The sequence below is a fragment of the Astatotilapia calliptera genome, chromosome 18, assembly GCF_964374335.1.
Source record: "Astatotilapia calliptera chromosome 18, fAstCal68.1, whole genome shotgun sequence".
In the NCBI taxonomy this organism is placed as follows: Eukaryota; Metazoa; Chordata; class Actinopteri; order Cichliformes; family Cichlidae; genus Astatotilapia; species Astatotilapia calliptera.
In genome coordinates this window covers 36,562,569-36,582,093 of record NC_137439.1, presented here as the reverse complement: position 1 = coordinate 36,582,093, position 19,525 = coordinate 36,562,569, and the positions used below count along the sequence as shown (strand labels likewise).

General features: G+C 42.1%; 1 protein-coding gene and 2 long non-coding RNA genes across 5 annotated transcripts in view; 2 read left to right on the top strand and 1 right to left on the bottom strand.

Annotated features, from left to right (window-relative positions):
- Positions 1-11,416, top strand: part of LOC145421910 (uncharacterized) — a 12,265-nt gene extending 849 nt beyond the window's left edge. The window contains exons 1-2 of the long non-coding RNA XR_013903284.1: positions 1-4,844; positions 8,433-11,416. The exon at positions 1-4,844 is cut by the window's left edge and continues 849 nt beyond it. This is a non-coding gene — a long non-coding RNA (uncharacterized LOC145421910). The remainder of the gene's footprint in view (positions 4,845-8,432) is intronic.
- The window catches only part of palmda (palmdelphin a), a 25,742-nt gene extending 13,358 nt beyond the window's left edge, over positions 1-12,384 (bottom strand). For 2 of the 3 annotated variants that reach the window (XM_080292890.1, XM_080292891.1), the window contains exons 1-4: positions 12,298-12,383; positions 9,258-9,326; positions 7,031-7,111; positions 6,498-6,619 (exon numbers count right to left, since the gene is read on the bottom strand). In XM_080292890.1, the coding sequence (XP_080149016.1) occupies positions 6,498-6,619; positions 7,031-7,111; positions 9,258-9,302 (248 nt within the window). In that variant the 5' untranslated portion in view covers positions 9,303-9,326; positions 12,298-12,383. Of the gene's footprint in view, positions 1-6,497; positions 6,620-7,030; positions 7,112-9,257; positions 9,327-12,297 lie in introns of all 3 variants that reach the window. The other variant, XM_080292889.1, reaches the window with a different exon arrangement.
- A 123-nt stretch (positions 12,385-12,507) lies between these two features.
- Positions 12,508-13,675, top strand: LOC145421909 (uncharacterized). Its single transcript, XR_013903283.1, has 2 exons — positions 12,508-12,864; positions 13,429-13,675. It is a non-coding gene; the product is annotated as an uncharacterized LOC145421909 (long non-coding RNA).
- The last annotated feature ends 5,850 nt before the right edge of the window (positions 13,676-19,525 follow it).

The following is a 19,525-nucleotide window of genomic DNA, read 5'->3' as shown; positions in this document are numbered from 1 at the left end:
CCCCGACATGGTTCACGCCTACTGGCTGAAGGAGCTGACTGCACTCCACGAGCGTCCAGCAGCACAAATGAACCAGTTGCTAGTTGACGGGAGACACCTGGAATGGCTAACCGGAGGTCGGACGGTCCTGATCCTCAAGGACCCCCAGAAGGGACCGGTCCCCTCCAACTACCGACCAATAACCTGCCTCAGCACCACATGGAAGCTCCTGTCAGGCATCATAGCGGCTAAGATGAACATGCAAATGGGTCAATACATGAGCGGGGCACAGAAAGGGATGGGCAAGAATACAAGAGGCGCAAAACACCAGCTACTGGTAGACCGAGCAGTCAGCCGAGACTGCAAGACCAGGCTGACCAACCTGTGCACTGCCTGGATTAATTAGAAATATCCTGTCTCAGAGTGACGCTGAAAAACTAGTTCATGCATTTATTACTTCCAGGCTGGACGACTGTAATTCATTATTATCAGGAAGTCCTAAAAACTCCCTGAAAAGCCTTCAGCTAATCCAAAATGCTGCAGCAAGAGTCCTGACAGGGACTAGAAAGAGAGAGCAGATTTCTCCTGTTTTGGCTTCCTGTTAAATCCAGAATTCAAAATCCTGCTCCTCACATACAAGGTCTTAAATAATCAGGCCCCATCTTATCTTAATGACCTTGTAGCACCATATCAGCCTATTAGAGCACTTCGCTCTCGCTCTGCAGGCCTACTTGTTGTTCCTAGAGTATTTAAAAGTAGAATGGGAGGCAGAGCCTTCAGTTTTCAGGCCCCTCTTCTGTGGAACCAGCTTCCAGTTTGGATTCAGGAGACAGACACTATCTCTACTTTCAAGATTAGGCTTCAAACTTTCCTTTTTGCTAAAGCATATAGTTAGGGCTGGACCAGGTGACCCTTGTGTGTGTATATTTAGTGGGTGTCGGTCTGTGTTCGTTGTGGCTCGTCTGTGTTCGTCTGCATTTCTCTGTGTTCCATGGTGTTTCGGTCCTGTCTCTGCGTCTCTCTGCCCCGCACCCCTTTTGTATGCTCTCAGGTTTGTTATTTAGTTCTCCCAGTTTTGGTTTCTTCAGTTATTTGTCATGCCTCACTGCTATCCCACCTTGTAAATAAACGTCACACTCTTGACCAGTCAGCTTCCTGCATTTTGGGTCATTTTCATTCCACAACACGACTGCTGCACTGAATCATACCTGTTATTAATAATAATAATAATAATAATAATAATACATTTTATTTGAGGGCGCCTTTCAGAAACCCAAGGTCACCTTACAAAAAACACAATTAATAAAAGGAACAATAGTCATAAAATACATAAAATAAGTTAAGTTATTAACCTCTGTCTCTCTTCCACAGCATGTCTTTATCCTGTCTTCCTTCTCTCACCCCAACCAATCACAGCAGATGGCCCCGCCCCTCCCTGAGCCTGGATCTGCTGGAGGTTTCTTCCTGTTAAAAGGGAGTTTTTCCTTCCCACTGTCACCAAAGTGCTGCTCATAGGGGGTCATATGATTGTTGGGTTTTTCTCTGTATGTATTACTGTAGGGTCGACCTCACAATATAAAGCACCTTGAGGCAACTGTTGTTGTGATTTGGTGCTGTGTAAATAAATGAAATTGAATTGAATTGAATTACAAGAAGGCCTATGACTCAATGCCCCACAGCTGGATCCTGGAATGCATGGAATTGTACAAGATCAATGGGACCCTAAGAGCCTTCATCAGGAACTCAATGGGGATGTGGCGTACAACACTAGAGGCCAACTTCAAGCCCATAGCACAAGTCAGCATCAAGTGCGGGATCTACCAAGGAGATGCTCTGTCCCCACTGCTTTTCTACATAGGACCGACTGCAGAATGGAGCAGCAGAAGGAAGGAGGCCGGGGATTGGTGAGTGTCAGCACCACAGTCCAGGATGAGACAACAAATATCCATGAGTACATCGTGAAGATGTCCCCAACCAACCGCATGCTCAGTGAATACCTCAGGCAGCAGAAACCCAAGAGGAGGAACTATCATGGAAGGACTGGCCCTCAGGAAGAAGGAACATGAGAAGCTCAGAGAAGAGCTGGAGAAGATGTGGAGGGTTAAGGTGACAGTGGTCCCAGAGCACTAGGTGCAGTGACCCCCAAACTAGGCGAGTGGCTCCAGCAGATCCCAGAAACAACATCGGAGATCTCTGTCCAGAAGAGCGCAGTCCTAGGAACAGCTAAGATGCTGCGCAGGACCCTCAAGCTCCCAGGCCTCTGGTAGAGGACCCAATTTTGATGGATAGACCGCCCGCAGGGACGAGTGGGGAATTTTTTGTTTGACATGACTCCAGTAGTGACAGCAGTGAATCAAAAGTGCAACAAATTGTCAGCGAGTCAGTGTTCTTGCCTTGATTAAGTTAACAACTTTGTCTCGCATGTGCTTCAAAAATGCAAAGTTACAGAATCAGAATCAGAAAGACTTTATTTATCTCCAGGGGGCAATTAAGATACAACAGAGCAGCATGACGTTGAAGGTAAGGACAGGGCATAAACATGGTAAATGGTAAATGGCCTGTATTTGTATACTTAGTCCCTATGGACCCCAAGGCACTTTACACTACATTCAGTAATCCACCCATTCACACACACATTGACACACCGGTGATGGCAGCTACACTGTAGCCACAGCTGCCCTGAGGTGCACTGACAGAGGCGATAACATACAATAATAGTGAAATAATAAATACACAGAATATACAGTATATACACAGTTTTAAAATTAAAGTGACTGAATAGGTGAATAAATAACTGTAAGTGACTAAAAGTGAGTAAAGTGTCGGCAGTATAAAAGAGTGTAGAGTAGTTTCTGTTTCTGGTGTGGGAAACGGTCTCATCGGCTGGAGTTAAAAAGCAGGGTGGCTTTGGGGACAAAGGTGGCGCTCCTCCTCCTCTCAGTCCTGCAGGAAATGCAGCGGAGGCGTCGCCCAGAGGGGAGCCATTGAAACGCGGGGTGAAGAATGTGAGAGGGGTCGTTGATGATTTTGGCTGCCTGTCTGAGGGCCTGTTGGCAGGCCAATGACTGTAGAGCACACTGATGCAGTGCGCTGCAGTCTGTTCCTGTATGAAGGCTGAGGCAGTGGAACCAGCAGGTGATGGAGAAGGTCATGATGCTTTCCAGGAAAGCATAGTAAAAAGTCATCATGATGGCTGTGCTGACTCCAAAGGAGGTATAGCTGTTGGTGGCACCTCCTGAGAATCTCCTCAGTGTTGGCAGAGAATCTCAGGAGGTTGTCAAAGATGGTTCGCAGGTATTTGTACTCCTCAACTACCTCCACTGGCTTCCCGTGGATGGTGGTGGTGACTGAAGCAGCCAGATCCCTCTGCCTGCTGGAGAAGGTCACCACCTTTTCTCACGTTCAGTTCAAGTTTGGAGCTGTCACACCACTCTACAAACTCCTGCAGAGCGGCCGTGGTGCTGTGAGGGCCTGACAGCAGTGACAGGAGAACTGTGTCGTCAGCATATTTCACCAGGTGACAGATCTGTGTGGATCTGCAGTCATCAGTGTAGAGGATGAAGAGCAGGGGGGAGAGCACACAGCCCTGGGGGGAGCCAGTGGAGCTGAGACCGGAAAGAGAGTTGTTGACCCGTCCTGTTGGTCAAAAAGTCCAATATCCACAGGCAGTGTTGGTCAAGTTACTTTAAAAAAGTAATCAGTAACTAATTACTGATAACTTCCCCAAAAAAGTAATCCCGTTACTTTACTGATTACTTATTTTCAAAAGTCTTTAGTTACTTAGTTACTTAGTTACTTTTTAAAAACACGATTTACAACCTGAATAGGTGATAAAACAATAGATCTTTCAGCCCAATTCTACTTTTTCTGCATAATCCATCATACAAAATGTAATCAAATGGAAAAGTCTCTTTTTAAAACTTGTTTTATTAGTTTTAATCTTTTAACTTTATGCATCAAGCAAAGATTAAATTATATGCAACATTATCTGACTGGAAGAAATTAGTTTAACATTTAAACCTATTTTCTGCACATTCCAGCACATAAAATAAAATATGTTTTGTGTTTACACTCAGTCTTTCAAATAGATGCAAGTAAAACACAGCAGAAAATAAATAAAGTCAAAGACTCAGCGGTCCTTTTGCTCTATTTCCACCTGTAAAGCAGGAGTGGGGTAGGCGGAGGTTTACCCTGGTGCAGGTGTGCTGCAGCTGTCAGTGGAAGGATCTGTGAATTTCCCATTACGTCGTAGCTACTCGGTGCTTGTTGGAAGTTTAGGGGTTTTTTCGCTGTAAAAAGAAGTTTTCTTCCCACGCACAGCGGACACTAATGTTTTTGTCACTTTTTATGGAATCAAACTCAAAGTAAGGTCAGTACTTCCACGCTTTAAACGCTGCACGCTCATACTCTCTGCCGCACTCGATATATGATCCATTGTTGATCTGCACACAGCTGTTGTCACTAACGTCGCGCTTGCTTACGTCACTGTCACGAGACACTCTTGCAAAAAAATCACGGTTTTAGTAACGCAGTAACGCAGCGTTCCTACGGGAAAGTAACAGTAATCTAATTACCTTTTTTGCAATAGTAATCCCTTACTTTACTCGTTACTCGAAAAAAGTAATCAGTTTACAGTAACGCGTTACAAGTAACACGTTACTGCCCATCTCTGTCCACAGGATTAGCTGATCATCCAGGTGAAATCAGAAGGAAAGTTTAGTGGGCAGGATACGAGGCTGCAGAGTGATGCATGCTGATGAGAAACCAGCAAACAGAAGTCTGGTGGAGGAGTCAGGGAGCTCCAGATGTTTGTGGATGGAGTCCAAGATGAAGGTTGTTGCATCATCGACGCCTCTGCGTGCACGGTAAGCAAACTGGGGAGGGTCCATCAGTGGGTCAGTTGCTCTTGATGTGCTGTTTTATGATCTTCTCCATGGCCTTCATCACCAGGGAGGTGAGGGCCACAGGACGAAGATCATTCAGAGACTTTGGGTTGTTTCTTTTGGGGACGGTGTGACTGTCAATTGAGTTTTGAAATAGAGTCCAGAACACACTTCCTAGTTGCCCTGTCTCAGAACTCGCCTGCTGATGTTGTCAGGGCCAGACGTGTTCCGCTGCTGAAGCCAGTGCATGTCCAGGCCCGTCTGAAGTTTGCCAGAGAGCACATGGATGATACAGCAGAGGATTGGGAGAATGTCATGTGGTCAGATGAAACCAAAGTAGAACTTTTTGGTATAAACTCAACTCGTTGTGTTTGGAGGAAGAAGAATACTGAGTTGCATCCCAAGAACACCATACCTACTGTGAAGCATGGGGGTGGAAACATCATGCTATGGGGCTGTTTTTCTGCCAGGGGGACAGGACGACTGATCCGTGTTAAGGACAGAATGAATGGGGCCATGTATCGTGAGATTTTGAGCCAAAACCTCCTTCCATCAGTGAGAACTTTGAAGATGAAACGAGGCTGGGTCTTCCAACATGACAATGATCCAAAACACACCGCCCGGGCAACAAAGGAGTGGCTCCGTAAGAAGCATTTGAAAGTCCTGGAGTGGCCTAGCCAGTCTCCAGACCTCAACCCCATAGAAAATCTGTGGCGGGAGTTGAAAGTCCGTGTTGCTCGGCGACAGCCCCAAAACATCACTGCTCTCGAGAAGATCTGCATGGAGGAATGGGCCAAAATACCAGCTACTGTGTGTGCAAACCTGGTAAAGACCTATAGTAAACGTTTGACCTCTGTTATTGCCAACAAAGGTTATGTTACAAAGTATTGAGTTGTATTTTTGTTATTGACCAAATACTTATTTTCCACCCTGATTTACCAATAAATTCTTTACAAATCCTACCATGTGGATTCATGGATTTTTTTTTCACATTCTGTCTCTCACAGTTGAAGTGTACCTCTGGTGCAAATTACTGACCTCTGTCATCATTTTAGGTGGGGGAACTTGCACAATCGGTGGCTGACTAAATACTTTTTTGCCCCACTGTACTAACCCCAAGTTGCCCTCCGATGCGTTCATTGGAGTGTGAATGTAGAGTCGTTTGCACTTGTGTTTAGAACTGCTTGTATGAGTGGGTGTGAATGAGGCATGTTGTATAGAACCCTTTGAGTACTCTGGGAGAGTAGAAAAGCGCTATATAAGAATCAGTCCATTTACCTCCTAACAACAATTCAAATTGTAATCCTTGTGTTTAAGGATTTACCTCGTTAAAAACTATATTCTGCATCAATCTTTTTTGTGTGCTGACATCTTTCAGAGCTAGCAAACCCACACCTCTCACAAACGTACAAAACACACAGTACACCGTTCTCTGGAGATGATCAATGAGTGTTTGATGTCTAAGATGGAACAAGCTGCATTATACTTATTTACATTTGAATTCTAATTTCCCATTCACCTTTAGATGTCAGAGACACCAAAAGGCTGTGGCCTGCAAGGCCAAACAATGCCCATGCGTAATCTATGGTGATGATATTTGCTTCTCTGTGAGCTCTGTTTGAGCTGATTTTGTACCTGTGGATGCTGAGCTGCAGGGCTCTGGTGTGTTCCCGGTCAGACAGAAAGCTCTGCTGCTGTGTGCAGTCGACTCCATTATTGGAGTCTCGCAGCAGCCACTGCTCTCTCAGAGCCTTTTTCTGTACAGAAGAACAGAATTATCATTAGTGTGGATTGGGACTGGAAGTAAAAATGCAGGTCTGCAAACAGGTAGGACGACTATCCTGCCTTTCTCTCCTCACCCCAACCAGTCGTGGCCATCTGCTGCGACATTCCTGTTAAAATTGAGTTTTTCCTTCCCACTGTCATCAAAGTGCTGCTCATAGGGGGTCATATGATTGTTGGGTTTTTCTCTGTTGTATTATTGTAGGGTCTACCTTACAATATAAAGCACCTTGAGGCGACTGTTGTTGTGATTTGGCGCTGTATCAGTAAAACTGAATTGAAATGAATTGATTACTTCTGCAGTTCATGCTGATAATACACATCCAATGAAATGATTTGCTCTACACTTTATCTGCTGTTATAGCCGATCATTTATTCAAACCAACCTTCAGATGTTGCAGTTTGAATTTCTCTTGATCGAGTTTCACTTTCTTCTTTTTAATGTCCTCTTGAATTCGATGCTTCTGCTGTTTCATCAAAAGCAAAAGCTTAAATGAGTGAATATATGAAACATTTACAATTGACAATGGATTGTCAGAATAAGTCAAATATCTATTGAAAATGTAACCCAGTGAGTTTACACGACTCTGTAATGCACTACAACATTGTTATTGCTAATTGTGATTCATCGTTACTCTGTTAATCACTGAGTTGAGCTAAAGTAAATCAATAATAAAAGATAAATAATCTGAATATAAAAATAAAACCCCAGAGAGTATATTTGACACCCCTACTGGTTAGGAAGGAACAAGCCCTGCCTTCCCTTGCTCTGTATGTGCTCAGACAGAGAGAGAGGAGGTGCACCGTCGCTGATTTTCACCGCCAAGCTTGTTGCTGGAAAATAACTATAAACTTGATAAATTGAGCAAATATCCATACCGGAGATCTGCATGGACCTTGGAGAAACGGACCTGATTTGTTTTGAACATTTTGGACTTTGGAACCATTGCCGTGAGTCAGAAGCTAACCTTCAAGCTAACAAGCTAACAAGAAGTTAACCGGGAATATAATGGCCCAATTTCAATGTTGTAGATCTGCACGGGTGCGGATGAAGTGGACAAGATCCTTTCTGAGAGTTGAACATTAGAAGCGTGCTGGTGAGTTAAACTGGGACTGGGCGAATCAGGCTAATTAACAAGCTAATTAGCTCGTAGCTGTAGCTGGAGCCGACCACGTTTTCACTGTGGGAGAACACACGGGGTTTGGAGTTCAGCTACTCTGAGCACTCAGCTTGTGTGCTGATGATGTTCTAGTATTACATGTTGAATATTAAATGCACTAAAATAAGATGATGGGATGAAGTCAATTTTGATCTTAAAGGTTATGAATCTATTTTATTTGATGCTCGAGCGGCACTGTAAAGATGCCTCTGCATATTCTTACTGTGCTGATACGTTACCACATACTGTAGAACTACAGCCTGTGGGCTTTTGTATATTTTTGGTCATTTTATTTTGTACATTGAGTGTAATTAACATATTGCTTCGTTGCTATGCAGTGCAAAGCAAGGCTCCTGTAATTCAGTAAAAGGGGCAGTACTGGGAAAGATAATCTACCATAGTTCATGGTTTATTTCTGGTTTCTGATAGAAATGTGCACCTTGATGGAAAAATAAGCTGATTGTGATTTAAAGATTGCATTCATGATTAAGACGCACTGTATAGACTGTAATTAGAAATTAGAATTAATGTTTTGTGCTTGATTTGTTATAGCACTTAAATTATTTACATATGGCCATATATATCATTAGAGTGTGAGTTGAATTAGTAATAGCCCTGTTGTTTACAGGCTAGGCTTTTTTGGGGGATCGTGCAACCTGGATCTCTTCCTGACGAGGAAGATGGCGAGCCGTTCCCTTTGAACCGAACCACAGCCATTCCGAGTTGGCCCAGAAGGGCAGGTTGCTCTTCTCTCACGAAGAATTGCAGCAGAGCGGTTGGACAAAATCACTGAACACGGACTATTAAGCCGGCAAGACTGACATATCTGAGCTCAGATAGGATTCTGGTTACTATTATTATTGCTGTTGTTGTATCTTATTTAATGTTTCATTCCTGTTTATGAAGTGCTGTTTAATTGTTGCTATATAATTCAGTACAATTCAAAGCAACTTTACCTGTGGCTCCACTCATTCTTCTGCACCCCACTCACCATGACCCTCCTGCGAGTCGAGCTATTGGCCCATTCTCTCCATCCTACTTTAACTTCCCCTACCCTGTCCTGTACTTGGCTACAAAAGCAAACTAATCCTCAGAGTAGTTTAAACTGTTTCATTTAAGTTTTAAATGTTCCAAAGTTAAGTGAATGTTAAAGGACAGAAAAAGGTCATAAACAAATGACAAAAGTACTAATTTACATTTTTTAGAGTCAAAAGCCACAAAGATTTAATTTGTTACTTATTTAAATAATAATAATTATTTGTAAGTCACATGTTTTATTTTAGAGTACAGTAAAAAAAGAAAAAAGGTACAGACTGTACATGTCTCAGTAACATCTGCATCATGCTCTAAAACTTCTAAATGAAAGTGTGAATAATTGTCACATAGATAAGCAGATATCTTTAGAAGTGTAGCACAAGTGTCTGTGACTGCTCAGAGTAGACGGGAGCATTACAGTGATGGCCTGGAGCCTCTCCTGGAGCAGGTCACTCTCCTCCATACTGCTTCAGGATCAACACAGAGACTGGAGACGAGAAGAAAGAGAACCTGTCAGATGCCTTTATTTCACAGTATCACTTATAAACATGACCACCAGCAACATTAACCACATTTACAAACTCAAACTGACGGTTCAATATAAGAGAATAAGCATCTGCAGTGTGAGTCATGCACAGCTGCCTGAGTAGAAGAATAAAAATATGAAGACTGAAATGAGCAGCATGAAACAGCTGTTTCCAGCACCCTGACACAACGGTACACTGTGACATCACTATTTTATTTCAGTATTCATTCCTCTGACAGCACACTGCCACCTGCCAGCTTGTTCACTCTTTACGACACAGTCATCTGCTTATCCTAAACGAGCCATTTGTAACTTTTGTCTCACTCTAATTAAAGAAAGGCGGAGAGAGGCTTTATCTACAAGTCCATCAAGTAACCTGTCACTGAAGCGCTAAGCTAATCTGCTCATGAGCCTGATAATCTGCGTAAACCATCTGCTTGCCAACCACAGGCAGGGCTGCTGTGTGGTTTAGACTCTATTAACTGAAAAGTCTGAACTTTTTATTTATAGGAAATGTTAGAAATCACACAGAACACATCGTTCTCCTTGAGTAATGCACTGGATCCACACCAGACTGCTTCTGTTGTGGGTTCTTTTCTCGCTTCATAAAATTCAGATTCGTTTTTTTGTGTGTTATCTAGATAAGAAATAGATATAAGTGCTGAAATGTTTATGCCTTTAAACAAGAATCACACTGTTCATGGGTGCAGAGCTCTGTGTTACTGATTTATCAATGCACATGTAAATACATCATGAACTGGGTAATTCCACATACAGTGTTGCCAAAACTATTCGTCTGCCTTCACAAGCATATGAACTTGAGTGTCGTCCCATTCTGAATCCACGGGGTTTAATATAACATCGTCCAACTCTTTGCAGGTATAACAGCTTAAACTCTTCTAGGGAGGCTTCCACAAAGGTTTTAATTGGGATGTCTGACCATTATTCAGAAGCACATCTGTGAGGTCAGACACTGATGCTGGCTCACAGTCTCAGCTCGAATTCATCTGCGTGTGTTCTGTTGGGTTCATGTCAGGAACCTGTTCAGACCAAACTTGCTCGTCCATGTCATTCCCAAATTGTTCCCACAAAGTTGGAAATGTGACATTGCCCAAAATGTCTCGGTATGCTGAAGCATCAGGAGTTCCTCTCACCGGATTTAAGGTTACAAGACCTGAAAATCAGCCCCGCACCACAAGCCCACTTCCACTTGGCACAATGCAGCCAGACAAGTACCACTACAAGAACTGTGATTTCAGGTCGTGGTGGATGACTTGCTGCGTACCAGGACAGATTCAAATGAAGGCTGATCAAATGTATGATCTGAGTTACAGATGATTACGGGCTGTTCCCTGAAATCCTTTTATTGTACTTTAATCTATCGACCTCCTGGAGCTGCCCTACTCGGCACAGATGTTCCTGTACACTATGCCGGCCACTTGGTTATGGCGTTCCATGTATGCCCTGCCTGCTAGCATCTTGCACCCTGCTGTTATGTGCTGGATTGCTTCAATCTCAACCTGAGATTGATTCAAGACTTATGTTATTATTGGGCACCAGCATATCAAAATGCTCCCTAACTGCTGATGTTTTTTGAGATTCTCCATGCAAGCTTCATGTGCTTAAAATCTCCGTGCAAGCTCGTGATGATCCTCAGAATCACCTCAGATCCAGTTCATGCCAAAAACTCATTCCCATGTGTTTGTGACAGCTTGAATCCCATAACGAGACAGTGATGTCATTTCAAGGAAACGGGGCCTTGTTTATCTTTTATCACGTGATAAAGATAAGACCAATAAGCAGCCTCGACATGGGCTTCATCTGGACACGCCCCTCAATAAACACAGGCCTCAGGGCTTTAACATTACTGCTCACCGCTTCACCTGCCTGCCCACCCTCCGGTGCCTTGACCCCGCCCCCCAACTTCCCACCGTGCAGACTCTCACCCTTCCTGGATGTCACCTTCATATACCAAGTAAGCAATCAGTCACATCTCAGCTGTGGATAGTTTTGGGATTTGTTTTGTGTGAAATAAATCTTTGTGAAAAACATGTTCTGTACTCTTTGTGTGTGTGTGTGTGTGTGTGTGTGTGTGTGTGTGTGTGTGTGTGTGTGTGTGTGTGTGTGTGTGTGTGTGTGTGTGTGTTACAGTTGCTACACAGCCAACTGTAGCCGATTAGAGCCTGCGAGACTCAACTTTGCTAATTTGAATGAATAAATTGGACCTTTCCTGTGTGTGTCTGTGTGTGTTGATTGTGACTGCAATTACAAAGCTTGCTAGCATGTCTTAACACTTCACCCTGTGGTCTAAAATATGTTCACTTTAGAGCTAACATGACTGATGTCAGGAAAGAAAACAAAAACCCACCAATGTTGCGGCTTCAAAAAGTCCAGAAACAATGGGTGACCTTAAAATAATCACCCTGCTTACTGAGAGTCAAGTCAAAAAGGAAATGAAGCTACATAAAGTGTGTGAAGGATTTTCAGTGAGTGCAAACTGAAGGCTACAATATGCTGTAAGCCCTGCAGGGACGATCAGTCAGGATGAGCAGAAGCTTAGAGAATTAAGGAGCTATCTCTACCTCTCCCGTTTGGTCCTGTTTCTGTTGTAGAATAAAGGTCAGCTCAATTTAGCACATTAACTATTTATAAAACATTTTTATATCTGCTTCTCTACATGACTCCAAAACAAACGTTGCTACCAGCAGAGGATAACAGCCTTTGTCAAGATGCTATCAAACAGTTTCTATGCTGCAGACTGACAGCTTGCATTATTTGGGAGGATAAAAGACGTAGGCCTACTTCATATGGGAACATTTGAGTCTTTCTGACAGGACAGGACGTTTTCTTAAAGAACAACAACAAACCTCACAGAATACTTCAACTTCACGTTATTAATTATTGAAAGACAAGCATATATTTGTTCACCTACCCAGAGGATGGTCTTTTCTCGTGGCTGCCACGCAGGACTCCTCAGACAGCCCACAGGTACAGGTGGGCGGGTCTTTGTGATGCTGATTGACAGCTGTCAACCTAGCGGCCAATAGCAATGAGAAGTGTATGGGCAGAAATCTGTGCCATCAGAAACTGAATTTGAATAAGTTCAATTTGAATTTGAATTGCTCAGATTGAATCTGAATTGTAACTGGAATAAATGCTTTTGAAAACTGAATTTGAATTAGTCTAATTTGAAATTGCATTTTATATTTTGAAAATGAATTGATTTGCTTTGAAACTGCATTTTATCCTTTAAAAATTCAACTCTCGAATAATTTCAGTTTCACTTCTCACCATTCAGTTTCAGTTCTACAATTCAATTTCAGTTCCAAAATTCAGTTTTTTGGAACTTACATCCGGTTCCGGTTCAAGCGCAGATTAATAGAACTACGTTTTACTAGCGGACCGAAAGTGTTACTGACGGGAATCTACAGCGTCTTGAGCTGAATTAAGACTTCAGAAGTCATTCGTCATGTCGAATGACCAGCGGATAAACTCTCAGGTTGGTAATAAATGTATTACATGTATAAGAACAAGCGTCATGTTAACAAATGATAGCCGTAAGGTAACTTTTATGCTTATTGTAGCTGCTAGCTAAAAACGCTAATTTAGCGTAGTTTGCCCTGAATTCAGCTTTGACAACAAATATGATCGACTGTTTCTAGTAGAATTCCAAAGTTGTCATCTTGGACCCTCTCAGAGTACCCCCTCTGTATGCTTGCAGAGACCCCTACAGTAGGGAAACATGCAAAACGGTGTCCAAACCTTTGTGTTTTAGCTTTATTTATGTCTTACACAGCATCCCAACTCTTTAGCTAACTTAATAACTTTAGCTAAAGTGAATAGTTAGTCTAATTCATTAGTGCAGCATTACTGGATCACCTCTGTTTGAAGTGATATAATATGATATACAACTATATCACTTTGTTTAACTACCATAATAATTCTTAGGGTACTGAGTGAATGCTTAATTAGATTTTTTTTTTTTTTAAAGCATACTGCTCCATTACTATGTTTGACAGGCTGAAGTTGTCGGGTCACCTCCTAAATCGACCATCTTTTACAGGTGTTTTGTGCCAGAAATGGAGTGTCCACTGAAGACTGAAGATACTGAATCTCTACGCCTTGCCATTGATCCCTCTTGTGCCTTCATCTAGACAAGAGACATTAACTTAACCACTCTCATATGCTCTGTACCTACATCACCTTCCCTGACAGTCGTAGCTTGGCTCATCTGAGGGTGAAATTATAAGAATGTGTTATTTTGCAAAGTGCTCTCTCGGGTTCCTAAATAAAATATGGCATTGAGGTCATTTCTTTTGAATTAATCCCTTCTTCTGAAATATAAGAACCTCTCCTGGTTTTAATGGCACTTTGGATTTCTTTACTTTCTGTTCCACTTCCAAACCCAAATAGATGCTGACAAGCTGACACAGTAACATGGAAGAGGGAAAGAAGTTGGAAAGGACTACTACAAATAAACCCAATGCCTAACAATGAAAAGTGTAAAATAAGAACAACAACAATAATAATAAAAATAATAATAATAATAATAATAATAATAAAGATAAAAGATGAAGTAACAACTTTTTAGTTTTTAGTTTATTCCAAATGATCATCCAGATGTCTGTGACATGTGATGACAAACACCATAATGGAAGGCCTTAGTCATCACATGCTTAAACTCATATATTTTTGCATATGCTGAACAGGCAGTCAGACATGCTGTAACTGTGGGGTGGAAAACAGCATGAACACCATACGGCAGGGGTCTCAAACTCCAGTCCTCGAGGGCATGGAAAAGTTGCATGACACCGGCCCTCGAGGACTGGAGTTTGAGACCCCTGTCATACGGAATATGACAGGTGTGGTTGAACTGCATGAAGACTCTGAAGTTTCTCTTCTCTTCTGGCAGGACAGTAATGTGGCCTTGTCCTGTGAGCCACTGTAAGGATGTACTTAGAGTAGAACTGGACTGTCACCGGCCTCAGGCTCTTCACCCTTTTCAAAGACAAAGCAGTCATTTAGATAAAATATTAGATATTGTTTACCTGTAAATGCACAAAGTAAATTTAGAAATGTAATTATTGTCAAGAGTGAACAAGCACTGATAGTGTAATCTGCAGCTGTGGCCAAACGTTTAGAGAATGAGAAGTGTTGTTTGCTTATTTACAAAGTTTGCTGTTTCAGTGATAGTTGTATATCACTTCAAACAGAGGTGATCCAGTAATGCTGCACTAATGAATTAGACTAACTATTCACTTTAGCTAAAGTTATTAAGTTAGCTAAAGAGTTGGGATGCTGTGTAAGACATAAATAAAGCTAAAACACAAAGGTTTGGACACCGTTTTGCATGTTTCCCTACTGTAGGGGTCTCTGCAAGCATACAGAGGGGGTACTCTGAGAGGGTCCAACATGACAACTCTGGAATTCTACTAGAAACAGTCGATCATATTTGTTGTCAAAGCTGAATTCAGGGCAAACTACGCTAAATTAGCGTTTTTAGCTAACAGCTACAATAAGCATAAAAGTTACCTTACGGCTATCATTTGTTAACATGACGCTTGTTCTTATACATGTAATACATTTATTACCAACCTGAGAGTTTATCCGCTGGTCATTCGACATGACGAATGACTTCTGAAGTCTTAATTCAGCTCAAGACGCTGTAGATTCCCGTCAGTAACACTTTCGGTCCGCTAGTAAAACGTAGTTCTTTTAATCTGCGCTTGAACCGGAACCGGATGTAAGTTCCAAAAAACTGAATTTTGGAACTGAAATTGAATTGTAGAACTGAAACTGAATGGTGAGAAGTGAAACTGAAATTTGTCGAGAGCTGAATTTTTAAAGGATAAAATGCAGTTTCAAAGCAAATCAATTCATTTTCAAAATATAAAATGCAATTTCAATTTAGTGATGATCATTTTCAAACCATAAATTCAATTTCAAATTAGACTAATTCAAATTCAGTTTTCAAAAGCATTTATTCAAGTTACAATTCAGATTCAATCTGAGCAATTCAAATTCAAATTGAACTTATTCAAATTCAGTTTCTGATGGCACAGATTTCTGCCCATAGAAGTGTTGCCACTCGTCCACCATGTTACAGTCAAACACCACTATGTTTGACTGTAAAACCATGAGATGCTATGTAAACAGGGTTACATTGGCACTTAGTGAAACTTACTCTTTTCTTTCTTTCCTTTGTCTGCAATTAGCCACTTATTGTACCTAAGAATGTGAATAATTTAATGACTGTCAGGCGCAGTGGCCCGTGGACATGGGATGGACTCAAGCGCAGATTCAAAACCGGAGGCCAGGGGTGAGGTGTAACGAAAAGAGACTTTATTTTTACAATGCTCAGAGGCTAACAGAAAGTGCAGACTAGAATCAATGAACATAAACTAGATGTCTGAGGCGAGAGAAAAATACTGTGGTGAAAACTAGATGGCAGGGATAACTGGGTGCAGGGACTGGGCAGGGAAAACTGTGGCGGGCCCGGGCACTGAAACAGAGGACAGAGCAGTCAGGGGAATCCCACAGAGGGTTGCGAGTGAATCTAAAAAAATAGTACACTGAGCTGTCTTACAAGCTTGCAGGTGGGGGTTGCGTGGAGGGGGGAGGCAGGAGAGGTCCAGGTGGGTGCTGCATGGAATGCAGGGAGGCAGGCAGGAGAGAATGGCAGCTCCAAAACGGAGAGGGGTTACCGGTGGCAGCAAACTGGTATCCAGGAGAGCTTGGTAGGTGGTTTTCAGAGGCTGACGAAAAAAAACAGAGATACGGTTAATACACACGATTAGTCACCAAGGAACGGACGTGAGGCCGAGAACTGACTAAAGTTGGCAGATAATCTGGCGAAGACCCGTTGAGTGCGCCGGTCATAAATACTGCTGGTCCGATTGCCATCAGGTGAGGAACAACAAAGACTCCACCCAGTGGGGAGGAGCTGATGCTGTGGAAAACCACCCAGACCACGACAATGACAATACAGAATCAATCATTCCCTCCAGTGAAATTATTTTGTGGTTGCTCAAATTTAAAATTTAAATTTTTCACAGTATCACAGTTTCACAGTAAATTTTTGAAAAAAAGTTTTGAAAGCAACACCTTGTTTGTGTCCAGCTTGACTGTCCAATAAGAAGTCTGTGTATACGATGGGAGACATGCATGATGATTCATTTGAATACTATTTGTCCTCGATCTGCTCAATTCCTTTATTTTGCTGATGTTGAGCTTAAGCCCACTCAGGTCAGTTTAAATGTATTTATATAGCACGATAACAGGTGATTTATATCTTAAAGATCCTACAATAATGATAATACACTCTACAAATGCTATCCAACATATTATGATAGTGTGACCATAGAAGGGAAAATGGGGGCATAGTCATCCTGAGAGGCAGTTTGAAATCATAATATATACGTCTGTAGATACGAAGGATGCAGCATGACCCAGATGCTTATCAGGACTTTCCTTCTGTGTCATTTCACTTTCTCACTTTTGCATTTTGCAGCGCTCTGCTCTCTGCTGCCAGCTTTGGTCAGAACTCCTCTTTCCTCCCCGGCCTCTACTGAAAGGCACGATTAGATGACGCTTGCTGGCTTCCCCTGACACCACACCCTGACCCTGCTGCTCCACCCTGCACCACCAACCCCTCCACAATGTAAACAAATTATCTTTGAACCTGACAAAAACGAAATTTATAGTTTTTGCCAGAAATTCTACCCGATTTCTGGAAATCGGGTAAAAGAGGATGAACTCTGTCCATTGATGGAGTTTTGACTGAGAGAGTTACTGAACTCCGTTTTTTGGGGGTAGTATTGGATGATAATTAAAATGGAAATCTCATATTGAACATGTTAGAAAAAAGATGGTTAAAAATATTTATATTCTGGGTAATGTCAGAGATATACTAGATTATAAGGCAATGCGTATTTTATATTTCTCACTAATTTTCCCCTATCTCAGTTATTGTGCTGAGGTGTGGGGGAATACATATGCGACTAAAATAAATCCTCTATACTTGTTACAGAAGAAAGTGGTACGAATGGTACATAATAGTAAATATAGAGAACAAACAAATAATCTGTTTATAAAATCAAAATTGTTGAAATTTGAAGACTTAGTGAAATTACAGACATTATTATTCATGTGCAAGGCAAGAAATAACACATTACGTCTTAAGTTACAAAGTTTGTTTGTATTGTGTTCAGGAAGTGGGGACAGTAGAAGGAAGTTTGACTTTAAGCATCAGTTTGCAAGGACCACACAAAGGCCAATGTGTCCAACAGTCAAAGGTCTAAGAATCTGGAATTCAAGATAATCTCAAGAGTTGTACAAACATGCACCGTTTTAAAAGTGTTACATACTTAAAAGGATAAATCAATATGAAGAACATGAAAGTAATTAGGGCTAAATGTGGAAGGAAATTTTTCATTGCCATGTAGTAGTGCTGTATATTGTGATTATACTGATGTGTTAGGTTTGCATTGTGCCATAAAGATACATGTTAGAGGGTTTTTTGGGTTGTTGGCGCCCTCTTGTAAGAATAATTAGATTGCAGATAGGGGCCAGGTGCTAACAAGAATTTATTCTTCTTCCTGCTCTTTTTCACTCATGGGTGCGGTGTCATATTAATGGGAAGGAGGATCTGTGCGTAGGAATATGAAACATTGTTGAACCATGTGTGAAATAAATAAATAAATGAAATATAATTGCCATTCACTCGCTGGGCCCACGTCCTCATTTTAGGTTTGACAACGTTTTAGTAGGTAAAGGTGAAGCTTGGACATGAATTGAGCTGCGGTTTGGGGAAGGCTTTGAGGACTGGCGACGGCTCCCGGGCCTGGCAGATCCCCATGTACTAAATAGAAGTGAAGCAGTTAAAGAATTGAAAAGGGGAGGGAGGAACAAGAAGGAACAGCTTGCAGAACTGGGGGAACATATATAGATGAGAACCGGGAGGAGTGTGTTTGGAGGCGTGGTCCTGCTCCTGAAATTCTTAAGCTCGAATAATTTTTCAGTTTTCAAACACACATGACAGCAGTGCAGGTTACAGGTTTGACATTTTGCAATCGTGTACAAATATTTTTGTATATACTGTAAACAACTACAGCAGACCTGATGACAGTTTACTGCTTTTCAGCATACTTTTATTTACACACGGTTGCTGTTACAAAGACACAGCTGCAGCTCTCCCACTGCCAGCTCAACATATCAACGATATGATAGGACCCCGTTCAGTGTTTTAACCCGGCGAGGTGTGATTGCAGATGCCCTGCAGGTGCGTTTGCCTACCCTGCAGCGGCACCGCGGGCCACACCCTGCCACATACACCCTCCCTGTTGTCTAAGTGCAACAAACATGGAAGGATGCTAAAGTTTTGTTTTTTTTAATGGCCCATCCCAGTTATTTGTAAAACTACTGCTGTTATCTAAGCTGCTGTTCTGTCTGGTGATCATCTCTGGGTTTCAGCATCGATATCTGCATCTGACATTTGTAAACTTTTTGAGGCAGGTGTCAGACTCACATACAAGGTATCATTTTCCCTCATGCAGAATCTAAGAACATTTCACCATAATAGCTTTTGCTGCTTACAGCCACTGGGTAAAAACAGGACTTTACAAAAGTCACTCCAGGACGGACATTTTTCTAAACTCGAACTGATCAGAAGGTCTCAGGATCAGGCAAAAATCCTGAACCAACTCAGAAGGACGTCTGATCACCACCCTCTGGTAATATGAACTAAAGGGGATACATACAGACACAGAAGCTGCTGAGGCGTTACTGTGAGAAGAAAATCACACGTCAAAGGCTTGTTTTCGAGTTACTAAAGGCTCTACAGGTCCTCTGTAGTTACTTCAGTGTGCAGCAGATGGGAGTCATGTATCATCTAAGCAATCAACAGATATCAGAAAATACCTTTAGAAGATGATAAATTGGGTGGATACACATAAATCTGCTTGCCTGTTATCTTTGTTTCACTGAGTAGATCGGCTCAAACTTAGATAAAGGAAAAGTAGTCGGATTACTGACAGCTGTAGCTCAGGAGGTACAGCAGGTCACCTACTGATCAGAAGGTTGGTGGTTCGATCCCTGGCTCCTCCAGTCTGCATGTCAAGTATCCTTGGGTAAGATACTAACCCCAAGTTGCTCTCCAACGC